At 36.5% G+C, this 19,838-nt stretch overlaps 2 protein-coding genes across 3 annotated transcripts; one reads left to right on the top strand and one right to left on the bottom strand.

Moving 5' to 3' along the window:
• Nucleotides 1-6,736: 6,736 nt before the first annotated feature.
• Nucleotides 6,737-18,036, top strand: LOC106905516 (myelin-associated glycoprotein-like). 2 transcript variants are annotated; one of them, XM_088014078.1, is made up of 9 exons: nucleotides 6,737-6,932; nucleotides 7,073-7,426; nucleotides 8,749-9,039; nucleotides 9,689-9,940; nucleotides 10,067-10,327; nucleotides 10,413-10,497; nucleotides 12,363-12,452; nucleotides 12,539-12,608; nucleotides 17,981-18,036. In XM_088014078.1, the coding sequence occupies exons 1-9, from the start codon at nucleotides 6,884-6,886 to the stop codon at nucleotides 18,014-18,016; spliced, it is 1,488 nt and encodes a 495-aa protein (XP_087870204.1). In that variant the 5' UTR covers nucleotides 6,737-6,883; the 3' UTR covers nucleotides 18,017-18,036. The 2 variants fall into 2 exon arrangements, with proteins under 2 accessions (XP_087870204.1, XP_087870203.1); XM_088014077.1 differs by lacking the exon at nucleotides 17,981-18,036 and adding an exon at nucleotides 12,680-13,338 and having other exon boundaries at nucleotides 6,739-6,932.
• Nucleotides 15,017-15,948, bottom strand: LOC106905518 (sialic acid-binding Ig-like lectin 12). The gene is made up of 3 exons (XM_088013923.1): nucleotides 15,906-15,948; nucleotides 15,437-15,808; nucleotides 15,017-15,324 (listed from the first exon to the last, which is right to left on the bottom strand). The coding sequence occupies exons 1-3, from the start codon at nucleotides 15,946-15,948 to the stop codon at nucleotides 15,017-15,019; spliced, it is 723 nt and encodes a 240-aa protein (XP_087870049.1).
• Nucleotides 18,037-19,838: the final 1,802 nt, after the last annotated feature.

Genomic DNA, 19,838 nt, shown 5'->3' with positions numbered 1-19,838 from the left:
ATTATCTTGATTATAGACTTAATGACAAAACTAGAACAAAAAAAACAGCATGAATTATAAGACTAACTCTCAGGTGGACCTTTTGTTAGACAAAAGTACCTCAACCTATCTTTTAAGATGCATTTGTAAATAATTCAGTCATTCTGGTTGTAATATTTTTGCATTTAGATGTCTAACATTGTGCAGAAGCTTGTTGGACAGATACACTAAACGCTGTTTTGTGTCTTTGTGTTGGTTCTTATCGGGAACATCCTTGAGATAAATACAAAAAACTGATGAGCTCAGGACTTACTGAAACAGAAGCTGTAACTGTGAGATAAGACCAGTGTAACAGTAGAAATAGAGGCTGTCACTAAATGAACTTTACAGCATGAGGACGACAATTTCCAAAACTGAATTAACTTTTGAAATGACACAAAAGTGTCATTTTCTGTAGCAGAAAACTGTAGCAGTTTTTTGCTACAGTTTCATTGTTGGTAAAACAGTTTCATTTGAAAATATACATTGAAAATTTGATGAGTGCTACAAATTGCTTGTGTTTTTTTTTTTTTTTGCACTTTTTTAATAGGTGTTACAATTGCTATGAGATAGCAACATGTAACATGTTGTAATGTACAAGAAGCAGGACTGACTGGTTTTCTTTTCAGTAGCATTTTAAATGGGAATTGAAAACACAAACACCTCATAATGAGGCACATAAGCTGAAATGTAATAACTGAGACAAGAAATATCTGAAGACAGATTTACTACAGTTTTATTCACTGATGACAGCGAATCTTGAATTACCAGAACTGGACTGTATCTGCCCAGTAACAGGGACAGAACTCCACTTTAACTGTGAGGAACCAGTTTGGGCTGGAATGAGTAAAGCTGAGCAAGTGAGGCCTTTTCAGGTTAACGGTGTAGTTTTAGAAGATACTTTCCTACAGAGGAGGTGTAGGAAACCTGTGGTTTCTATGCACCATCACACATCAAAGTTATTCACTGTGTGGCTGCGCAGTAAAGATCTCAGAGATAAGATGAATGAATATGGAAAAAATATATATATAGGTTTTGTTTATACTTGACAATAATTTTGAGAACTAATAGCTACCCAACAGTTGTGCTGAAACAGGTGTATGTTTGTAATGACTGTGAACACTGAAGTTGTTTTGCAATATATATTTAACACCCAATAACACAGTTTGTCCAGTTGTCTGCATGCAGTGTAGCATCATAGTTAGTTCGAGTTTCCTGTCTTCACATTTCATAAGTTTCTGTTCCTGTTCTCTGAAAAAGCTTCAAAGATTTTTCTTTATTTGGTTAAATTAATTCAACAGAAGCTGCCATGTAGTTCCTCTTGAGGTCTGCCAGGAGGGTTATTTTAGGAACATTTCTAAAGAAGAACAGAAGATTATTCAGTTTCTGTTTGCCTTCATTTGTGTTAAGTGGGTCTTCACTTTGTCACAAACTTGTCTAATCGCAACAGATTTTAAGAGTTGCTGTTTGGAAAAAGTGCTTTTTGTTTTAACCTCAACTCGAGCTGAACCTGAATGAAGCACTTCATCAACAACACATGATGGGATTTGTCCTTTCCTCATCCAAAAAAAAAAAAAGCACTTTAGCATTCCCATCAATTTCCTGTAGAAATAACACGAAGAAGGAGCAGAATCTGCATTCTGTTCTGCATTTCAGTCCTCCCACGTCTCCCCTGCTTGTTTCAAAGGGGAATCACTCTGGAGAGAGGAGATCCATGAATCCTAAGAGCTTGGCAATGCATAGAGGAGAGCCACGTGTATTCTGAGCTTTCCCTTGAGTCAAACAGACTCTGAAAAGCCTTTACAGTGGACGATGTTGTGCCACCCAGGACGGTACGACAAGGAGTGAAGAGTAGAAGACCTGTCATTCAATAATGCATTTGCATCGACCTAGTTTTGGTTCCAGAAGAAGAAGAAGGAGTTTCAGGAAAGGAAGCTGTGTGATGTTCATTTTAAATAATCTAGTTTCTAATCATTGCATCATTTGATTGATTCTATTTGTATTTCTATATTTTCAGGGTTTTACTGTTAGTAGCTTGTTCGCGTAATAAGTTTGTTGATTAAAGAATTTTAATTGGAAGGCTGATGTTTTTGTTGTTGTTGTTAATAAACTCTTGTATATGGATAAAATATGTGTTATATCAGTTGCTCACTGCCCTACATGTTTTAGGTTCCTCCTTTCTTCCAAACATATGACTTATATGAATGGGTGATTAACAGGCTTCTGCAGTATTTGGCAACAACAGAGGAGTTCATGCAATCATTTGAATCAGGTCTGCTGCAACGGAGACTCATCTAAAACATGCATGTGTTACATACATGTGCAGTTTTGCTGCTAAAACATGGATTTATTTATTTTTATTTTAAACCATTTTCATGGCCTCCATCCATAATGAGGACTATGTGACTATTGTTTATTGATAATCAGGTTGTACCCTGACTATGTAATTTTAATATAAATTGCTAACTTTGTTAATAATTGTCATTAGCATTAATTTTTCATCGCAAAATCAGACCAATTGTTGGACAACAACTATAACATACAAGCAGAAACGCCAGAGATCCACCATGTAGGATGTAAGTGTTGACAGATTAAGTGTTTTGAATCACATGGGTGCAAGAAAGCACCAAGAAAGGGAAGACATGTTAAATGCGAACTTAGGTCACCAAAACCACACTGAAGACACAACATCAGAAGAGGTGGCAAAATAGGAAGGGAACTGGTTATACGTTTTGCCAACAGATTTGTTTGATAAAGTACAGCTATGATGTTGAAGTTTCTTGATCTATAACAATTCAACACAAGGGTATAAAATTATTTATTTGGTGCTCCGCCCTTTAAACTTACTAGTTCCACTGTAATTAGGGAAGCTAAAAAAAAGTTGTCAACAATGCAACTCTGGAAATAAGTAAAAGCAGAGATCAGGTCCTGCTTTAACCTCATCCATGGCATGTCCCTCTTGGATTATCAGTCATTTTTTAATTGAATTGAGTTGCATTCAAAAGTTGACATTTTTATTTTGTATGTCTTCCAGATAAACGTGGAGATGAGTTAATCCAGAGAGAGTATAACAAGCAGTTCTAGACTGGAAGTGTGGTTTATGGTCCAGCGTCTGAGTAATAACTCATCCAGGAGTGGATATGTCGAAAAAAAATAGTTACTAATCAAATGTAATTTAAGCCTTTTTGTGAAAAAGGTCCGAATCCCCTCGTTGTATCTCGTGAGTCTGTTTGCAGAAGTTCAGGAAATGAGTAGTTTCTGATGTGACAAACCTTTTAGGTCCAGCTGTTTTTCTCTGTTTTATGAACTGGACAGAACAATAACAAGCAAAGAGAGAAACATAACATGCATGCAGCTGCAGATAGTGAAAAAGTCCTCTAATGTGAGATCTGCCTGTGCAAAGAAGAATGAAAATCATCATGGACAAAAAAGGTCCTATTCTCCTCAAGACGGTAATTTAACATCAGTGTCAGAGGTCAGAGGCTTCTTCAATGCCGTTGGGCCAGATCACAAAAAGTCTTTCCTATCTATGGCTAAAGTTATATTTATTGACCCCCTGTGGAGTTCTGTATTATGACACAAACTATTAAATTTCCCTCAGGAATGTAGAGTTGTATTGACTTGACTTGCATTTGAAATTTGTGATATTTTATTTTGAATGCAAGTTTTGTCTTTCGGAAAAACCCAGAAATAAGACAAAATCAACTAGAAAAGGTACAACTTATCTATTTACCAGTTGTTGTCACAACAGCCTTAACGATGGAGTAATAACAAAATGCTTTACACAACACATACCAGTCCTTACTGTTGGGAATTGGGGTTTTTTTGGTCTTTGTGTGGATTTTCTGTTGTCTGCTGCTTCCCTCGTCATCCACTAGATGACGTTAAGAGGCTGCTCTTTCCTGGAGGGCGTTCCTGCTGTCTGGATTCAGCGCACTTGTGATCAATCATCTCCTCATGTAGGAGTATATGAGGAGCGGTCTCCTAGCACTTTGAGGCCCGAGTGTTTTGCTAGTTATGGTACTCTGCTTTCTGAGTTTTCCTGGCTATCGGACCGCTCCTCGCCTCTCCTCACAAGTGCTTACCAGTCCGCCCTCCACCGCAAAGCCTCTCCCATCTACCTCCAAGGAACTCTCCATCAAGGCCACACACTGGAACCGGGATCATCACAAGGACCCCCTGCTAAGAGACCTCAACCTCAGAGACCACAGAACTTCTCCCCTTGGCAGAAACTAACCTTCTCACCAAGTAAGATCAATCCATTTCCTCAGAATTCAATCTGTCCAATTTACCCTCATCTCACCATCTCTCTCAACTTACCCCCAGAGTTCTGACGACTTCGGCTTCCCACCCACAGGACGGAAACCTCACCATCTCACATTTCATCTTTGTTAAAGTAAACTTTATCCGATTCCCCGTTCTCATGTTTGTGGGTTAAAAGACGTGAACCCAACACGACACTTGGTGCCAAAAGTTAAGATAGTTGAGTCTATTTTTTTTTTCTAATCATGATGTACAGCCAAACAGTTCAAGACTGAAGGTGTGGTTTATTGTCCAACATTGAAGGAATAACTCACCCAGGTTTAGATATGTTATAAAAAAATATAATTTTACTAACCAAAAGTAACTTAAGCCTTTGTGTTAGAAGGGTCAACATTTACTTATTCATAGTGAAAGTCTGTTGGCAAACAGGAAGAAGCTCAGGAAACCTCCAGTTTCTGATATGAAAAACCTTTCAGGTTCAGCTTTTCTTTCTGTTTTATGAAGTTTATTTAAAATAAATATATAGAAACATGAGCATAAGGGCAACAGTACATTTGGTAAAGTCAAGTACAGATAAAAAAAAAAGCAGTCCTGTCTTTTTGATTTTCAAAATTCAATATGACTGCACATATTCTAAAATTGTTAGATATTTAAAAAAAAAAAATCTTATGCAGCCAAAAATAAAACATTGTTTCTGTGTTTTGACTTATTTATATGCCGTCTATAAAAAGTCCCCCTGTAAACCCGGCAGAGTTTCAGAAAACTACCACACCCATAAAGTCATTAGTCAGTTCACACCTTTTTGTCACAGTTGCATATTTCAGCTCATTAAAGAATCTCCAACAAGTATAACGTAAGAATAAATAAAACATCTTCAAAATATTATCAATAGAAAATCTATCCTAACCAATTGGCTGTTTAAAAAAATCAAATTACTTATATTATTGAAAGATAAAATAACTTAAGAACATTTATATAATTCAGTTTCATGACTTAGTTTTTTTTTTTACAGTAGGGTCAAGTAAACTAAATGTTTTAAATTGATTTGGACATTTCTGTTTGTATATTTTTAACAGTGCATTAATATTTAAAAGTTTGATTTTATTTTAGAAAATGAAATGTATATTATTGCTTATCTTGCCTGACTATGTGGTGTATTTATGAATAAAGCATTTAGTAAAGACTTAATGAACCATTGATTTCAGAGTTTTTCACCTTTACAAACCTGTTATAACACAATGCCTTTACATCACAGACTGACCTGCAATCAGTTGTGTACTTGGATATTGTGCAACCACCTCCCTTATTCTCTGCAGCAGAATGAGTTAATTCGTCCATATTATTAGAGTATTAGAATTATTTCTTGCAAAGTAATCATTCCTGTTTTGCTGCACTCAGTGGTTTTAGACAAAGAATCACAGAATTTGAAAAATTACATGAAAATGTCACAATATGCACAGAAACAAAAAATATTTATACAGTTTATCCACAAAAAAAATGTTGATTTAGGATTTTGTTACACTTTTACTTTTCACAGACTGTGGTTCGAGCACAATGTCGTGCAGAAGTTCACACTTTACTCGGTAGCAGGTCTTTCTATAAATAAGTCATGGCTTCTGCGGTGAGGGAGTGACAGGCTGACATTTCAACTGCAACAATATTTTAACCCTTCTTTGGCTCATTTTAACATCTACAGTGTGCACAAACCATCATGGCAACATAAACTGCATCCCAGATTCTGTAGTTGCTGATTTAATGTTGGTAGTCTAATCTAAAATTGTATTTTCATCCCATGCTTTATTCCTCCTTTTAATTTTGAGGTTTCTGTTCCTCAATCATTTGTTATACCCTTTATAGAGGAAACGGCGCTTTCATCTGTTTCTCAACAATGCTAGAGAATTATACAACATTCAAAATATGTATTTTTTTTATATATATACATTTCCCTCGAGTTGATCACACAGAGATCTGTGCTATGAATTGCATTAAGATTATTTTAAAGGTATTTAATACTGTATGGTCAGCAGTCCTTGGATTTTTCTTGATTTCTTATTTGTTTTCCGTCATTGTCGCTTTAACTTTCTGCCCAAATGTACACTTTAAAAGTCTGTACTCTCATCTTTCGCATGCACCTTTGTTAAAATCCATCTTGTTACAGGTCCAGCAGTGGTACCTTGTTACAGGTCCAGCAGTGGTACCTTTGCATGAATCCAGCATGACAACTCCTCCTGGAAGCTCAGCGGTGACGATGGGGCGTGCATCATGGAATTGGTGAGATTGTGGAGGGGCGTTCCGAACCGCAGCGAAATGAAGGGCGATCCAGTGAAATGACTTTATAACTGTCAGATTTAAACGTGTTTGAAATCTTCCTCATAGTTTTAAATACGTTGTTGAGCCGTACTTAAGATTAGGTTTGGTAGTGTTCTTTCGTTGGTCACGCTTGCAGATGATAAATATGCACATGTATGTGACGCAGTGCGTTTGAGGTTTGATAAAAGTGGAACGGAAACTAGACAAGTCATCTGTCACGGGAATGTAAAAGTAGCTGCAGCCTGCATGCCCATCGTATTTCTTTCATTTGCAATTCACCCAAGAAGATGAGATGGGTCCCTCCAAATGGCTTACCTTTTTTGCATGCATTTATTTGACAGGTAGGGTGTATTTTGTGTAATTTATCAATTAAGAGATGCTAATTATTGTCAATGTTGTTTCCAAAAATTTCTTTTCAGGTGAATTTACTTTAGTGAAATTTAATTTATAAGTTACAATACTTAAATGTTTCTACATACAGGGTCTGAAAGCGAAGCCTCATCCTGGACATCCACATCTCCAGCTTCAGTTAAAGGGCTCCTCGGCTCATGTGTGGTGATCCCCTGCTCTTTTAACTATCCAGATAAAGGAAGTAAATATGAATTCACTGGGATTTGGAACAATCCAAATGGCGTAATTTTTCACTCAGGCTCTGGACAGACGGTACAGGCGTATCGGAATCGCGTTGAGCTTGTTGGGGAGCTGGAAGGAAAGAACTGCTCTCTGAAGATCGACCCCCTTCAAAAAAGCGACGTGGGGCCTTTGGATTTTAGAATTGAAATTAAGAGCTACGACAGCTTTTCCTACAAAAATAACATCGCCATATCAGTTATAAGTAAGTAGCTCATTATTTTCTCCTTTCTGTTTTCAGTGTTGCTACCATGTTTGACATTTATGAGCATTTTTAGTATTTAGTTAATACAAATGCAACATTTTATGTTTGACCTTTGCATTTGTTTTAAGGCTTTAACCAATTTTAGACTAATTTTACAGCATCTAAAAGTTTACAAATTAGTATTTTTTGTGCATTGTTTTACTTTTGTTTATGCGTGGAGAAAAATATTCAAGAAACAAAACATTAAGAAATTGCTAGTGAACTAAAGCAAATAAATCTTAAAAAACAAGAATGAAATTAAACAGAAATGAAAAAAAGTCCAAGATGTTTGTTGAAATATATGAAGCATATCAGTTTACATTAGTTACTAATGTTTCACAGTACACAATTTAATTTATGACAGAAAAATATATTCAGGTTTTAGACCACTCAGCTGACTAGTTTCACCTTTTGAAAACTCAACAAGCCAAACCATTTTAATGACACGAAGCATATAATAATTGACCAAATAAGCCAAATGCCCCATATTAAAAGTGGAATCAATGCAATATATGCAACAAATCTGAACTGACGCTTCGCTCTAAGGTGACTTCTTGATCTAAATTTGAAATCATTCTCCATTTCCATTTTAAATGAGGCTTAATGTTGTTTGCTACATTTGGGAAAGTTTATCAGAGACAAAATGTATTTAGTTTCACAAATAATTAAGTGTTATCTCATCAGGAACACCAGCCTGGCCATTGACTTCCTACAATATTTCACTCTATTCAAATCTTGCGGTCTCAGTTTTCTCCCATTGGCCTGGATTCCTCTGGTAGATTTTCTACCACATCGATCAGCAAACAGAAGGAGAAGTTGTTGATTTTCTGCTCTGTGTTAGAATTGTAGTCTGTCTGTAATTTTAGCAATGTCAGCACAGGAAGTGAATAAAGCCATTCAGTCTGTGTTTCTCACACTTACAAATACTAACATTAACAGCCCTAACCCTACCCAGAGCTTCATAGCATCAAACTGACACATTTAGGGTAAAATACAGAACTGTCCCATACTCTACAAATGTGGATGTGTAATATTAAAGAAGTGGCCCCCGAGTACTTTATATAGTAGGCTGTCCCAGCCATTGCTTGACTCACGGTGTTGGTGTTGCGATATTGTGCCCAACTGCTTTCTGGTTAACAAAAACTAACCGACATCCTGCCGCCGCAGGCTCTGGTTTTTTACCAGGCTATATTAACACAGGATGAAACATTTTAATTTTCTCTTTTTGATTACTATACATAGATCATTTTAATAGTCTGTTGTGATGTCTCTGGTTAACACAGGTGAGCCAAATCCTCTCCAACTCTTGGTGAAAGAGGACCTTAAGGAGGGACAAAATGTGTCTGCATTCTGCTCCGTGTCTCACTCCTGCCCCTCCTCTCCTCCCCATTTCAAGTGGAATCACCTTGGAGAGGAGATTCATCAGTCCCAACAGCTTGGCAATGCAGAGTGGAACACAACGTCTATTCTGAGCTTTCGGCCAACTCATATTGACCACAACAAGCCTTTACAGTGCACTGTAACCTACAAGGGGGGCAAAAGTCAGGAGAAATCCAAGATACTTCATGTAAAATGTAAGTGTTGATTAGAATAACATTTTCCTGATTACATTTTGGATTTAAAACCAAATTACTATGATCTTTAAGTCACATGAAAAATGGTTTTGAATGAAAAAATCCTTTTAAAAGGGAAGTGAAAACATAGAGAGGCACATTGAGGTCAAAAAAGCTCAAGAGGCAAAATGAAGAATTCACTGTTTTGGACATAATTTTACCAATAAATGTACATCATGTCAATGTTAGCATTTTACCAACTGGTAAAAGGCCAATTGGATAGTTTATCAATAAACTAGCCAACTGGCTAGTTGGATGCCAGTTCATCCAACAGATTTATGTCAACCAGGTTAAAACGAATGAATTCATTATCTAGTTCACTACCAAAACATTGTGAGCAAAGAAAGCCAACATGAGCCGACTTTCAGTGATTCCTTGTAATCTTTTCTAAATACAGATAAATAAAACAGAGTTTTAAATAAATCATGATGCTATAATTAATTACCATATTATGATGGCATGTTTCTAAAATGTTGTTTGCCTCTATATTTGCAACATCTGAGGACTTCAATTTCTGTGGATTTACTTTTTCATGATACTGTTGTACCAGACGCCATCACAAAAGATATATATGGCAAGATTATATAGCTGTTTTTATATATTCATGCAGATGCACCAATGAATGTGAACGTTGAGTACAAAGTCGACGTAAAGGAGGGAGAAACTGTGGCTCTCACTTGCTCCAGTGAGGCTCACCCTCCTGTCAGTCACTACGAGTGGCACAATGAAACTGGAGCAAAGATCTCTCAGGGAAACCTCTACATAGTGTCAAATGTTTCTCGAACGATAGGAGCAATGTACTGTGCTGCTATCAACGACGAGGGAAAAAATGTTTCACGGCCTGTCCAGCTCAATGTTTTATGTGAGTAAAAAAATAACAGACATAGTGACAATGTTTAATATTGTCACTAGAATGAATATGAACTCATAGCTGATTCCAAATGCATTCTGGGATTTTTTTTAAATTTTTTATTTTTTGCCTTTACAGATGCTCCTGAGATAAAGACTGAGTCGTTATGCTCAATAGAGGGCAACTGGGTGAAGTGTGAATGTATTGTGGACTCCAATCCTGCCAGCACTGTCACATTTAAGCAGTCTGACAAAATTCTGCCTGGAACTACAAGAGATAAAAATGGTTTCTATACCATAAAGATTCTTTGGGAAGACATTGAGTCTTCCAAGTTTGTGCAGTGTTTGGCATCTAACATCCAAGGGAAGGCCAGCCATACACTCTCTGTACCTCATGACGGTATGAAGTGATATCCGATTTCAAGACTCACCACCAAACATGGCGAATAACATAAACATACATTGTGTCATTTTTGTCTTAACAGAGACGATTCTTTACATTTTCATTGCCACTGGAGCAGCAGGGTTCTTGCTGTTGGTTATACTTGTAGTCGGAGTTTATAAGAAATGGTGAGTAAAATATAAATATTGTTTGCTAATGTAAAGAAATCTGCAAACAAGCAGTGTTACATTAGAAAATGTTTTATTTTTTGTATTATACAGTATACATTATTCTATTTACCTTCCAGAAAGAATAATGTGCATTTTAATGTAAATATGTCAAATATTTAGAGAATTTTGATAAGAGTCCTTCAAGGCACAGTTTTTGGCCTTATTCTTTTTTTCAATTTCCAAATAGCACTTGAAAGAATGTGTCTACAGCTAAAGTGCATTTTTATGTAGATAACATGATACATCAATGTATGACCTGAAGCTCATCCTTACCATGAAGACTACAAATCATGCCGTTTTCTAGAACTAAACCTAAATCTTGATGGTATTGGTATTTCTGATCTGTGGAAGGCCTTATTGATAAAATATCATCCTCCAAATATCTGGGTATTGATTGATTCAGTAGAAATGTTGAAGGGCTGCTATTTCTGAAATAGGACCTGTCCTAGATTATCCTTCAGGAAAAGCCTGTAGAGCCTAAAAGGATTTAGACAACATCTTGGAATGTTCTTGTTCATAGTGAGATTATTTATATGTACATTTCTTCCTTCGCACGTTATTCTAGATTTTATTTATTACTCATTACATTTTATGACAAATTTATTTCACACAATGGGTCACTGTGTAGTTTAATCTTTTTTTCTGACACAAATTAACCCTAAAGCAGTCTTTCTCAAACAGTGGTCCCCAGACCGATGGTGGTCCACAAGGTGCCCCCTAGTGGTCTGCGAGGTACTGCATGTAAACGTTATTCGTCATGACATCAGCTCAAAGTGCGACTCTACAGATTGTGTTAAAAATAATGATTTAACTGGCTTCAAACAGAGATACTCTAAAGAAAAGCAGCAGATACTGGTGGAAAGAAAACAACTCCAGGAATATTATTTGATCAGAGGACGCCAAGTCAAATCTGCTGAGTGTTGATGTGTCATTCACCACTCTTCTCATTAGGATGAACAAAGAAAACAACAATACATGAGTTAAATAACTAATATTTTAATTTCAGGTTGCATCATATATTAAGATTTATTATCGCAGGGGTAATTTCAGGTTCGGTGGTCCGTGATTGGCCTCTCGATCTGAACTTGAGCGGTGTTCTGTTGTTGGGTTTCCGGCCCCAAGTGGAGGAATTTAAGTATCTCAGGATCTTGTTTACGAATGAGGGAAGAAGGGAGCAGGAGGTCGGCAGGGGGATTGGTGCAGCGTCTGCAACGAAGCACCACAACTGTTCTCTTGTCGTAGTGAAGAGAGAGCAGAGTCAAAAACCGAAGCTCTCAATTTACCGGTCGATCTACATTCCTTACCCTGATCTATGGTCACGAGCTTTGGGTCATGACTGAAAGAATGAGGACGCGGATACAAGAGTCCACGAGGGACTCAGAGTAGAACCGCTGCTCCTTTGTGTCGAGAGTAGCCAGTTGAGGTGGCTCGGGCATCTCGGCCAGGAGGGGTTAGGATGCCTCCTGGACGCCTCCCTGGTGAGTTGTTCACCACACATTGGGAGGAGGCCCTGGGCAAGACCCAGGATATGCTGGGGGGACCATGTTTCTCGGCTGGCCTGGGAACGCCTTGGGATTCCCCCGGAGAAGCTGGAACAAGTGGTGGGGGAGAGGGAAGTCGGGGGCTTCATAGGCTGCTGACCAGAAGATGGATGGATGGATGGATGGATGGATGGATGGTCCGTGACTGTTTGTTAAATGGGTTAAGAGTTCCTCAGCTTGTTTGAGAAACACTGTCGTAAGGAGACAAAAGCACAGATAGGATTCAATGTACAAAGTCATGCATAGTAGACTCCCCTCTGAGAAAATTATTTACCTTACCAGCAGGGGGAAACCTAGAGACACTTCGGGATTAAACATGAGTACCATGATGACAGAAAGACCTCAGGAACCACCAGAGGAGGCCTCAAAAAGGTCCTTATCATTCACCAAAGACTGAATTAAACAAACATTTCATTTTATTTATAATTGTTTTGAAAACATCTGATTTGTATTCCCAGGAACAAGATTTGTGATGATCTGCATTCTTCTAATATTTATATGAATGAAGATATGTATGGAAATGTTGGGGTATGTATTCATCTCTACTTAATTTTATGAATTAGTACATACAATAATTTTATGTTGTATTTGTTTTTCAGACTGACTGGGATGATCAAATATATGCCAATGTCTAATAAATGGAGGAAAAGCTGCAGTTTGTCTACCTGGTATAATTAATGGTTTAATTATATTTAAAGTAAGTTTGTTCTGTGTAAGCATTTTGATGTGTGCTGCAGATGTTCTGTGCAGACTCCGCTTGCAAATGCAATCTACACCAACAGTGTTAACCTGGTTAAAAAGGAAATTAATTCTAAATATATTTAATTCATTTCCTTTAAATAAAGGAAACAAATTCAAAAAATATTTGTGTTACATTTAACTCTCAAACATTAAAGTACTTCATAAGGTACTTTTGCTTGCAGCTATAACTTTTCCATACAAGTTTTGTAAATGAATTTATCAATAATGGCTATTAAGCTGTTGTAAAAATGTACCTCAGTGTATTTTTAATTATCATTTATGTGGTAGCATTTATTTGGTTACAACATGTTGTGCAAGTGTTGTCTTTAGAATTTCCTCTTTTGCTTGAAAATTTTGATATTTGTTTAAAGTGTTTAAAAGTAAAACTATTTTGACAAGAGACAGACTTTAAAGGGATCAAATGATGTTCCTATAGTTGTTGACCTGCAAGCTTTGTAAGTGCAGATGTGAAAATAAGTCAGATTATGACTGTTTAATAATAAACAAAGAAAACGTGGTGGTTGTTGTTGAGCGTGTACTCTTGGTCTAGTGTGGAAAAACCCACATCTAAGTGCATGTATGTCTGTTCAGAATTAACACTCAGAAAGGGAAGTTGCTACAAACCTCAGTGAAATTTTTCAAAACATCGACATTACTCAAAAAGAAAACGTAAAAGTTTCAACCTCGTTTTTGCTTTTGGCATTGCTGTCCGTAGCTGACACAAACAGCGTATTTTATTTTAAATTCTTCATTGACAACAGAAAATGTTTGACTCATAAAACAAGAATTAATGTGAAGCAGATAACAGCCATTTGGGAGAAATATTTTCCAGGGGAGATTGTTGTCAAATCAAGATGAGAGACCTCTTCATGTTCATCGTTTTGCAGAGGTTCAGGCGTCTTTCTTCAGTTATTCTCTTACAAGCAGCATATAACTTATTGCTGGAGGAACTTTTAATATAGACGCCACTCTATGCCAGTGTTAACCAAACAACTCCAGTGCTGTAACTTGATTTCCCCCCCCCCAGTGTTATCCTACAACAATAAACAATTAAGATTGAAGTAAAGGATCAATAAAGATTTTTGCCTGGTAGTTTTCTTAATTATTGTAACTATGTCTATACTGCAGCATGATAATAGTAGATTGTGCTTAAAATGAAACATAAAGTGTGACTTGGTTTAAGCTGAATTTTTATTTCTTTAAATCTCTTTTCATCTGTTGCTGCTGCTGGAGCACCAGAGCATGCTTTGTTACTCCAGTGCAACAGTAACAAAGGATGCAAAGATGAAGATAACCATTTAAAAGTTGGCCATGCATAACTATGTGATATGCTATGTGATTCAAAAGCATGGAAAATGCCAAAAATAACAGCAAAGTAACATTTATTCTACTTCCCCTCTTTTCTTCTCGTCAGTGCAGTTGACAAGCTACTTAAATATAATGCATCAGGTCATTATCTCAATCTTTGAAAGAGGAAAGACTATCATATTCTGATTAGTAGAGAAAAGTTCATGTTTCCATAAATATTTTATCTACATTTCCTTTGTTAGGGACTCTCCCACTTGTAAAAATATTTAGCTTGGCAGCAAAATTTACCCATTGAATCATTCAATGTAGATTTAAATTGCATAACACTATTACTTCTGTCGCTATTTGTGCAGTTTGTCTGTTGATGAAGGTTCTTTGTGGTCTATTTTAAGTGCTAAATAAAATATATTATGCTCTCTATTCACCATAAATGGGAGGCTGCAGCCACAACAGTCCAACACTCCAGATAATTGAGACAAAATTTAAGAGATAAAAAACACACAAATGTTATAATCTTAGCACTTCGATGAAATATTTAATAGAAAACAAAAGGAAAACTTGTAGACTTTGAAGTAAGACGTACATTTAATAGTCAGTGTATCATCATACAGTTGATGAAGAGTAAAAGAAAGAAACCAGCAAAACAAGATTATTCCATAAATCCTATTAGAAAACCATTAAAGGTTAAAAAAGACTCCTAACTTTTGTGCCTCTAACACATGTTCAAACAATTTAGGTAAAGTTAAACTCAGAAGGTGATATGAATCAAAGCATACAACAATAAGAATTTCTTGTCTCTAAATGTTTTTTTTCTTTGCAGATTTGCTAATTCAGGCCTTTTTCTGCAAAATCACTGTCATTATGGCAGACAGCTCTAAAATATTGCTTTAATTTAGTACTCCAATATTTTGTTTCCTCTTCTTGAAGACAAGCACAGAGCCCTTTGTGGTCTTCCTGCCATGGAATGTCACCATGCATTCTAAACGCTTGTTAAAATCGGCTACTCGAGGGATGAAGGTCATGGTCGATGTTGTTGACCACAACCATTTATTCTCCTGTTTTGACATTGTTGTCCACGTTCCTGCGCGGCTCCAGGAGATGTGGGGAGGAGATGTTGGACAGACGTGAGTAACTTTGCAGGTGGCAGTCACTTTATTACGGACGTCTATAGTCATCACGGGACGCTTAGGAACTTCTGTACAATCAACAATTTTCACAAAATCACTTGTTAAATAGTTATTTAAACACGTTTTACTATGTTAAAGTAAATGGTTTAGAAATACTGAAAAGGTCTCTAATATACTCACGGAAGATATCGAGGGTCACCTTATTTTTTAAGTAGGAGTAGCTATTAAGAAATGGAATTTCAATTCTGAAGTGAAACGGACCAGTGTCGGTTTTTCTGACGAAATACAGCTGCCAGGTACAGTTGCCACTTTCAATGCTTCCTGCCATTCTGGTTCGATGGTGGAACTCGCGCGTTAGTCTCAACTCGGGGAAATTTGATGCGACGATCGTGTGCCCTCTGTACCAGAATGCCCGAAATCTGTTAAATGTTTTTCTTTTCTTGGGACACGAGTATACACAGGGAATGACAACACATGAGCTTTCAAGAACAGGGATTCTTGATGGCACATTTATGAGCCAGTCCTTGCCCAAGATTTGAGATTCAGCCATTTCTGTAATAAAAGCACAAAAACAAGAACACTTTCTTAGCAAGTAGACAGTGATAGAATGATGATATACCATGAATTGTCATTTTAAGATTAAACTTACCACAAACCATCAGAATTGAGAGCCACAATTTCAGATCCATCATCAGCTGACTAGAAGTATAAAAACCAACAAAAAATTAAGATAAATATAAAATCTTTAGTGAATTCTTTTTAATCTTCAAAGTAATAATCCACTCACCTTTTAGTTTCATTAACATATGACTGAAATTAAATCATTTAAGATTTGAACGTTGTGCAGCCAAAGAATATGTCTCTGTCCTATTGTGTGGTGAGAGAGAGTCTTGTGCTTATAAAGCAAAAGTTTAGACCTTGAAGCCAGAAATTGCTAGTTTGCAATCAAACTTTCCCCACGTCATAAGCGGATTATTATGTAGCTATTTTGTACTTTTTCCGTGAACAAATTTTAGATGGAGGAAAAAAGAAATAAATGTAGCACATGTACTAATTACATAGAAATGCTTGACATCAGATCGAATCTTTGGAATTTTAATATTTTTAATCAGTTCCATAACATTACCTATGCGGAAAAATGTGGTAAGAAAATTTTGCTGACATCATGCAAATGTTAAAATGCAATAAGAAATATATAATTTCACTGCTTTTCCTTTAAACATGTTTGCTAATGTAGCTAATGCTTTTCCTTGTATTGTTTGCTAATGTAAAGAAATCTGCAAACAAGCGATGTTACATGAGAACCAGTTTTCTTTTTTGTTTTATACATCCATCCATCCATCCATTTTCTTGTTCCCTTGTCCCTAGTAGGGTTGTGAGGGGTGCTGGTGCCCATCTCCAGTCAATGTTTCAGGCAAGAGGCGGGGTCACCCTGGACAGGTCCCCAGTCTGTCGCAGGGCAACACAGAGAGGACAAACAACCATGAACACACACACTCACACCTAGGGAGAATTTAGGCAGACCAATTAACCTGACAGTCATGTTTTTGGACTGTGGGGAAAAAACTGGAGTACCTTGAGAGAACCCATGCATGCACAGGGAGAACAAACTCCATGCAGAAAGACCCCGGGCCGGGAATCAAACCTGGGACCGACTTCCTGCTAGGTAACAGTGCTACCAACTGCGCCACTGTGCAGCCTTGCAGTTAAAATAATGTGCATTTTTATGTAAATAAAATTTTGAAAAGTCTTTTAAGGCACAGTTTTTGTCCTTATTCTTTTTTAATTTTTTTAATCATATTCTTTTTTTCAATTTCCAAATAGCACTTGAAAGAATGTGTCTACAGCAAAAGTGCATTTTTATGTCGATAACACAATACATCAATGTATGACCTGAAGCTCATCCTTAGCATGAAGACAACAAATCATGCCGTTTTCTAGAATTAAACCTAAATCTTGATGATACTGGTATTTCTGATCAGTGGACGGCCTTCTTGATAAAATATCATCCTCTAAATATTTGGGTATTGATTGGAAGATAGTCTGCCTGTTGATGATTCAGAGGAAATGTCGAAGGGTTTTAATTTGGCTGTTATTTTTGAAATAGGACTTGTCCTAGATTATCCTTCAGGAAAAGCCTGTAGAGCCTAAATAGATTTAGGCTCTACAGGCCTAAATCCATCTTGGAATGTTCTTGTTCATGGTTTTTATATGCACAATGCTTCCTACTAAGGTAGTTCTAGATTTTATTTATGATTCTTTACATTTTATGACAAATTTATTTCACATTATGAATCCCTGTGTAGTTTATTATCTTTTTTTCTGACCGAAATTAACCTTTAGGAGACAATAGCTCTAACAGGATTCTATGCACAAAGCCATGCATAGTAGACTCCTCTTAGAAAATTATACTTTTAAAGTTATACCTTTATTCGGCCAGCAGGGGGAAACCTAGAGACACTTAAATGACACAAAGAAGTCAGGACCCCCCAGAGAAGGCCTCAAAACATCCTCATCACTCAACTAAGCAAACTTTTCATCTTATTTATACTTGTTTTCAAAACATTTGATTTGTATTCCCAGGAACAAGACTTGTGATGATCCACATTCTTCTAATATTTATATGAATGAAGATGTGAATGGAAATGCTGGGGTATGTATTCATCTCTACTTTCATAAATTCTTGAGTAAATGCAATAATTTTACGTTGTATTTGTTTTTCAGACTGACTGGGATGATCAAATATATGCCAATGTCTAATAAATAGAGGAAAAGCTGCAGTTTGTCTACCTAGTCTGTAATTAATGGTTTAATTATATTTAAAGTAAGTTTGTTCTGTGTAAGCATTTTGATGTGTGCCGCAGATGTTCTGTGCAGACTCTGCTTGCAAATGCAATCTACACTAACAGTGTTAACCAGGTTAAAAAGGAAATTAATTCTAAATATATTTAATTCATTCCCTTAAATGAAGGAAATGAATTCTAAAAATATTTGGGTTACATTTAACTCTCAAACATTAGAGTGCCTCATAAGGCACATTTGCTTGCAGCTATAATTTTTCCAAATAAGTTTTATGCATGCATCAATAATGGGAATTAAGCTGTTGTAAAAATGTACCTAAGTGTATTTTTAATTATCATTTATGTGGTAGCATTTATTTGGTTACAACATGTTGTGCAAGTGTTGTCTTTAGAAAATTGAAAATTTTGATATTTGTTTAAAGTGTTTAAAAGTAAAACTATTCTGACAAGAGAGACAAACTTTAAAGGGATCAAATGATGTTCCTATAGTTGTTGACCTGCAAGCTTTGTAAGTGCAGATGTGAAAATAAGTCAGATTATGACTGTTTAACAATAAACAAAGAAAACGTGGTGGTTGTTGTTGAGCGTGTACTCTTGGTCTAGTGTGGAAAAACCCACATCTAAGTGCATGTATGTCTGTTCAGAATTAACACTCAGAAAGGGAAGTTGCTACAAACCTCAGTGAAATTTTTCAAAACATCGACATTACTCAAAAAGAAAACGTAAAAGTTTCAACCTCGTTTTTGCTTTTGGCATTGCTGTCCGTAGCTGACACAAACAGCGTATTTTATTTTAAATTCTTCATTGACAACAGAAAATGTTTGACTCATAAAACAAGAATTAATGTGAAGCAGATAACAGCCATTTGGGAGAAATATTTTCCAGGGGAGATTGTTGTCAAATCAAGATGAGAGACCTCTTCATGTTCATCGTTTTGCAGAGGTTCATCTTTCTTCAGTTATTCTCTTACAAGCAGCATATAACTTATTGCTGGAGGAACTTTTAATATAGACGCCACTCTATGCCAGTGTTAACCAAACAACTCCAGTGCTGTAACTTGATTTCCCCCCCCCCCAGTGTTATCCTACAACAATAAACAATTAAGATTGAAGTAAAGGATCAATAAAGATTTTTGCCTGGTAGTTTTCTTAATTATTGTAACTATGTCTATACTGCAGCATGATAATAGTAGATTGTGCTTAAAATGAAACATAAAGTGTGACTTGGTTTAAGCTGAATTTTTATTTCTGTAAATCTCTTTTCATCTGTTTCTGCTGCTGGAGCACCAGAGCATGCTTTGTTACTCCAGTGCAACAGTAACAAAGGATGCAAAGATGAAGATAACCATTTAAAAGTTGGCCATGCATAACTATGTGATATGCCATTGTCAGGAATGGTGGTGTTTTGCGTTGACAGGAACCAAGAGACTTTCTCCGTCTCGTCATTATACTTTTAATCTTCATTACCATCAAAGATTTTACAGGTCAGACTCTCCAGTTACAATAGACGTACTAAACTCAGCATCAATACGGCTGCAACTAAGACTAGCACTGACACAGAGCTTAGACGACGCTCAGACCAGACTGCTGCACCAAACCTGCAGCACGTCAACTCTAAATAGCTTGGCAAACAGGTGGATCAAATTACTAATTAGTGGACAAAGGAAAACTGGCAGTACCCAAAATAAGACACTTGAAACCTAGAAATAAACCCAAACTAAATGGAGAACACAGAAAAACCCACACAAAAATCCAACATTATGACAGCTATGTGATTCCAAA

This window comes from Poecilia mexicana, unplaced genomic scaffold (genome assembly GCF_051168715.1).
Source record: "Poecilia mexicana isolate PSO_F unplaced genomic scaffold, ASM5116871v1 scaffold_16, whole genome shotgun sequence".
NCBI lineage: Eukaryota > Metazoa > Chordata > Actinopteri > Cyprinodontiformes > Poeciliidae > Poecilia > Poecilia mexicana.
Note: the sequence above shows the minus strand (reverse complement) of the source record. Positions and strands in the feature narration are given on the sequence as shown.

Coding starts and splice junctions, on each gene's coding strand:
- LOC106905516 (XM_088014078.1), top strand. CDS start 6,884: ATGGGTCCCTCCAAATGGCTTACCTTTTTTGCATGCATTTATTTGACA. Junction 10,498..12,362: donor GTCGGAGTTTATAAGAAATG/GTGAGTAAAATA, acceptor TTACCTTACCAG/CAGGGGGAAACCTAGAGACA. Junction 12,609..17,980: donor ATATGTATGGAAATGTTGGG/GTATGTATTCAT, acceptor TTTGTTTTTCAG/ACTGACTGGGATGATCAAAT.
- LOC106905518 (XM_088013923.1), bottom strand. CDS start 15,948: ATGATGGATCTGAAATTGTGGCTCTCAATTCTGATGGTTTGTG. Junction 15,809..15,905: donor CTCAATTCTGATGGTTTGTG/GTAAGTTTAATC, acceptor CTTTTATTACAG/AAATGGCTGAATCTCAAATC. Junction 15,325..15,436: donor GGTGACCCTCGATATCTTCC/GTGAGTATATTA, acceptor TTGATTGTACAG/AAGTTCCTAAGCGTCCCGTG.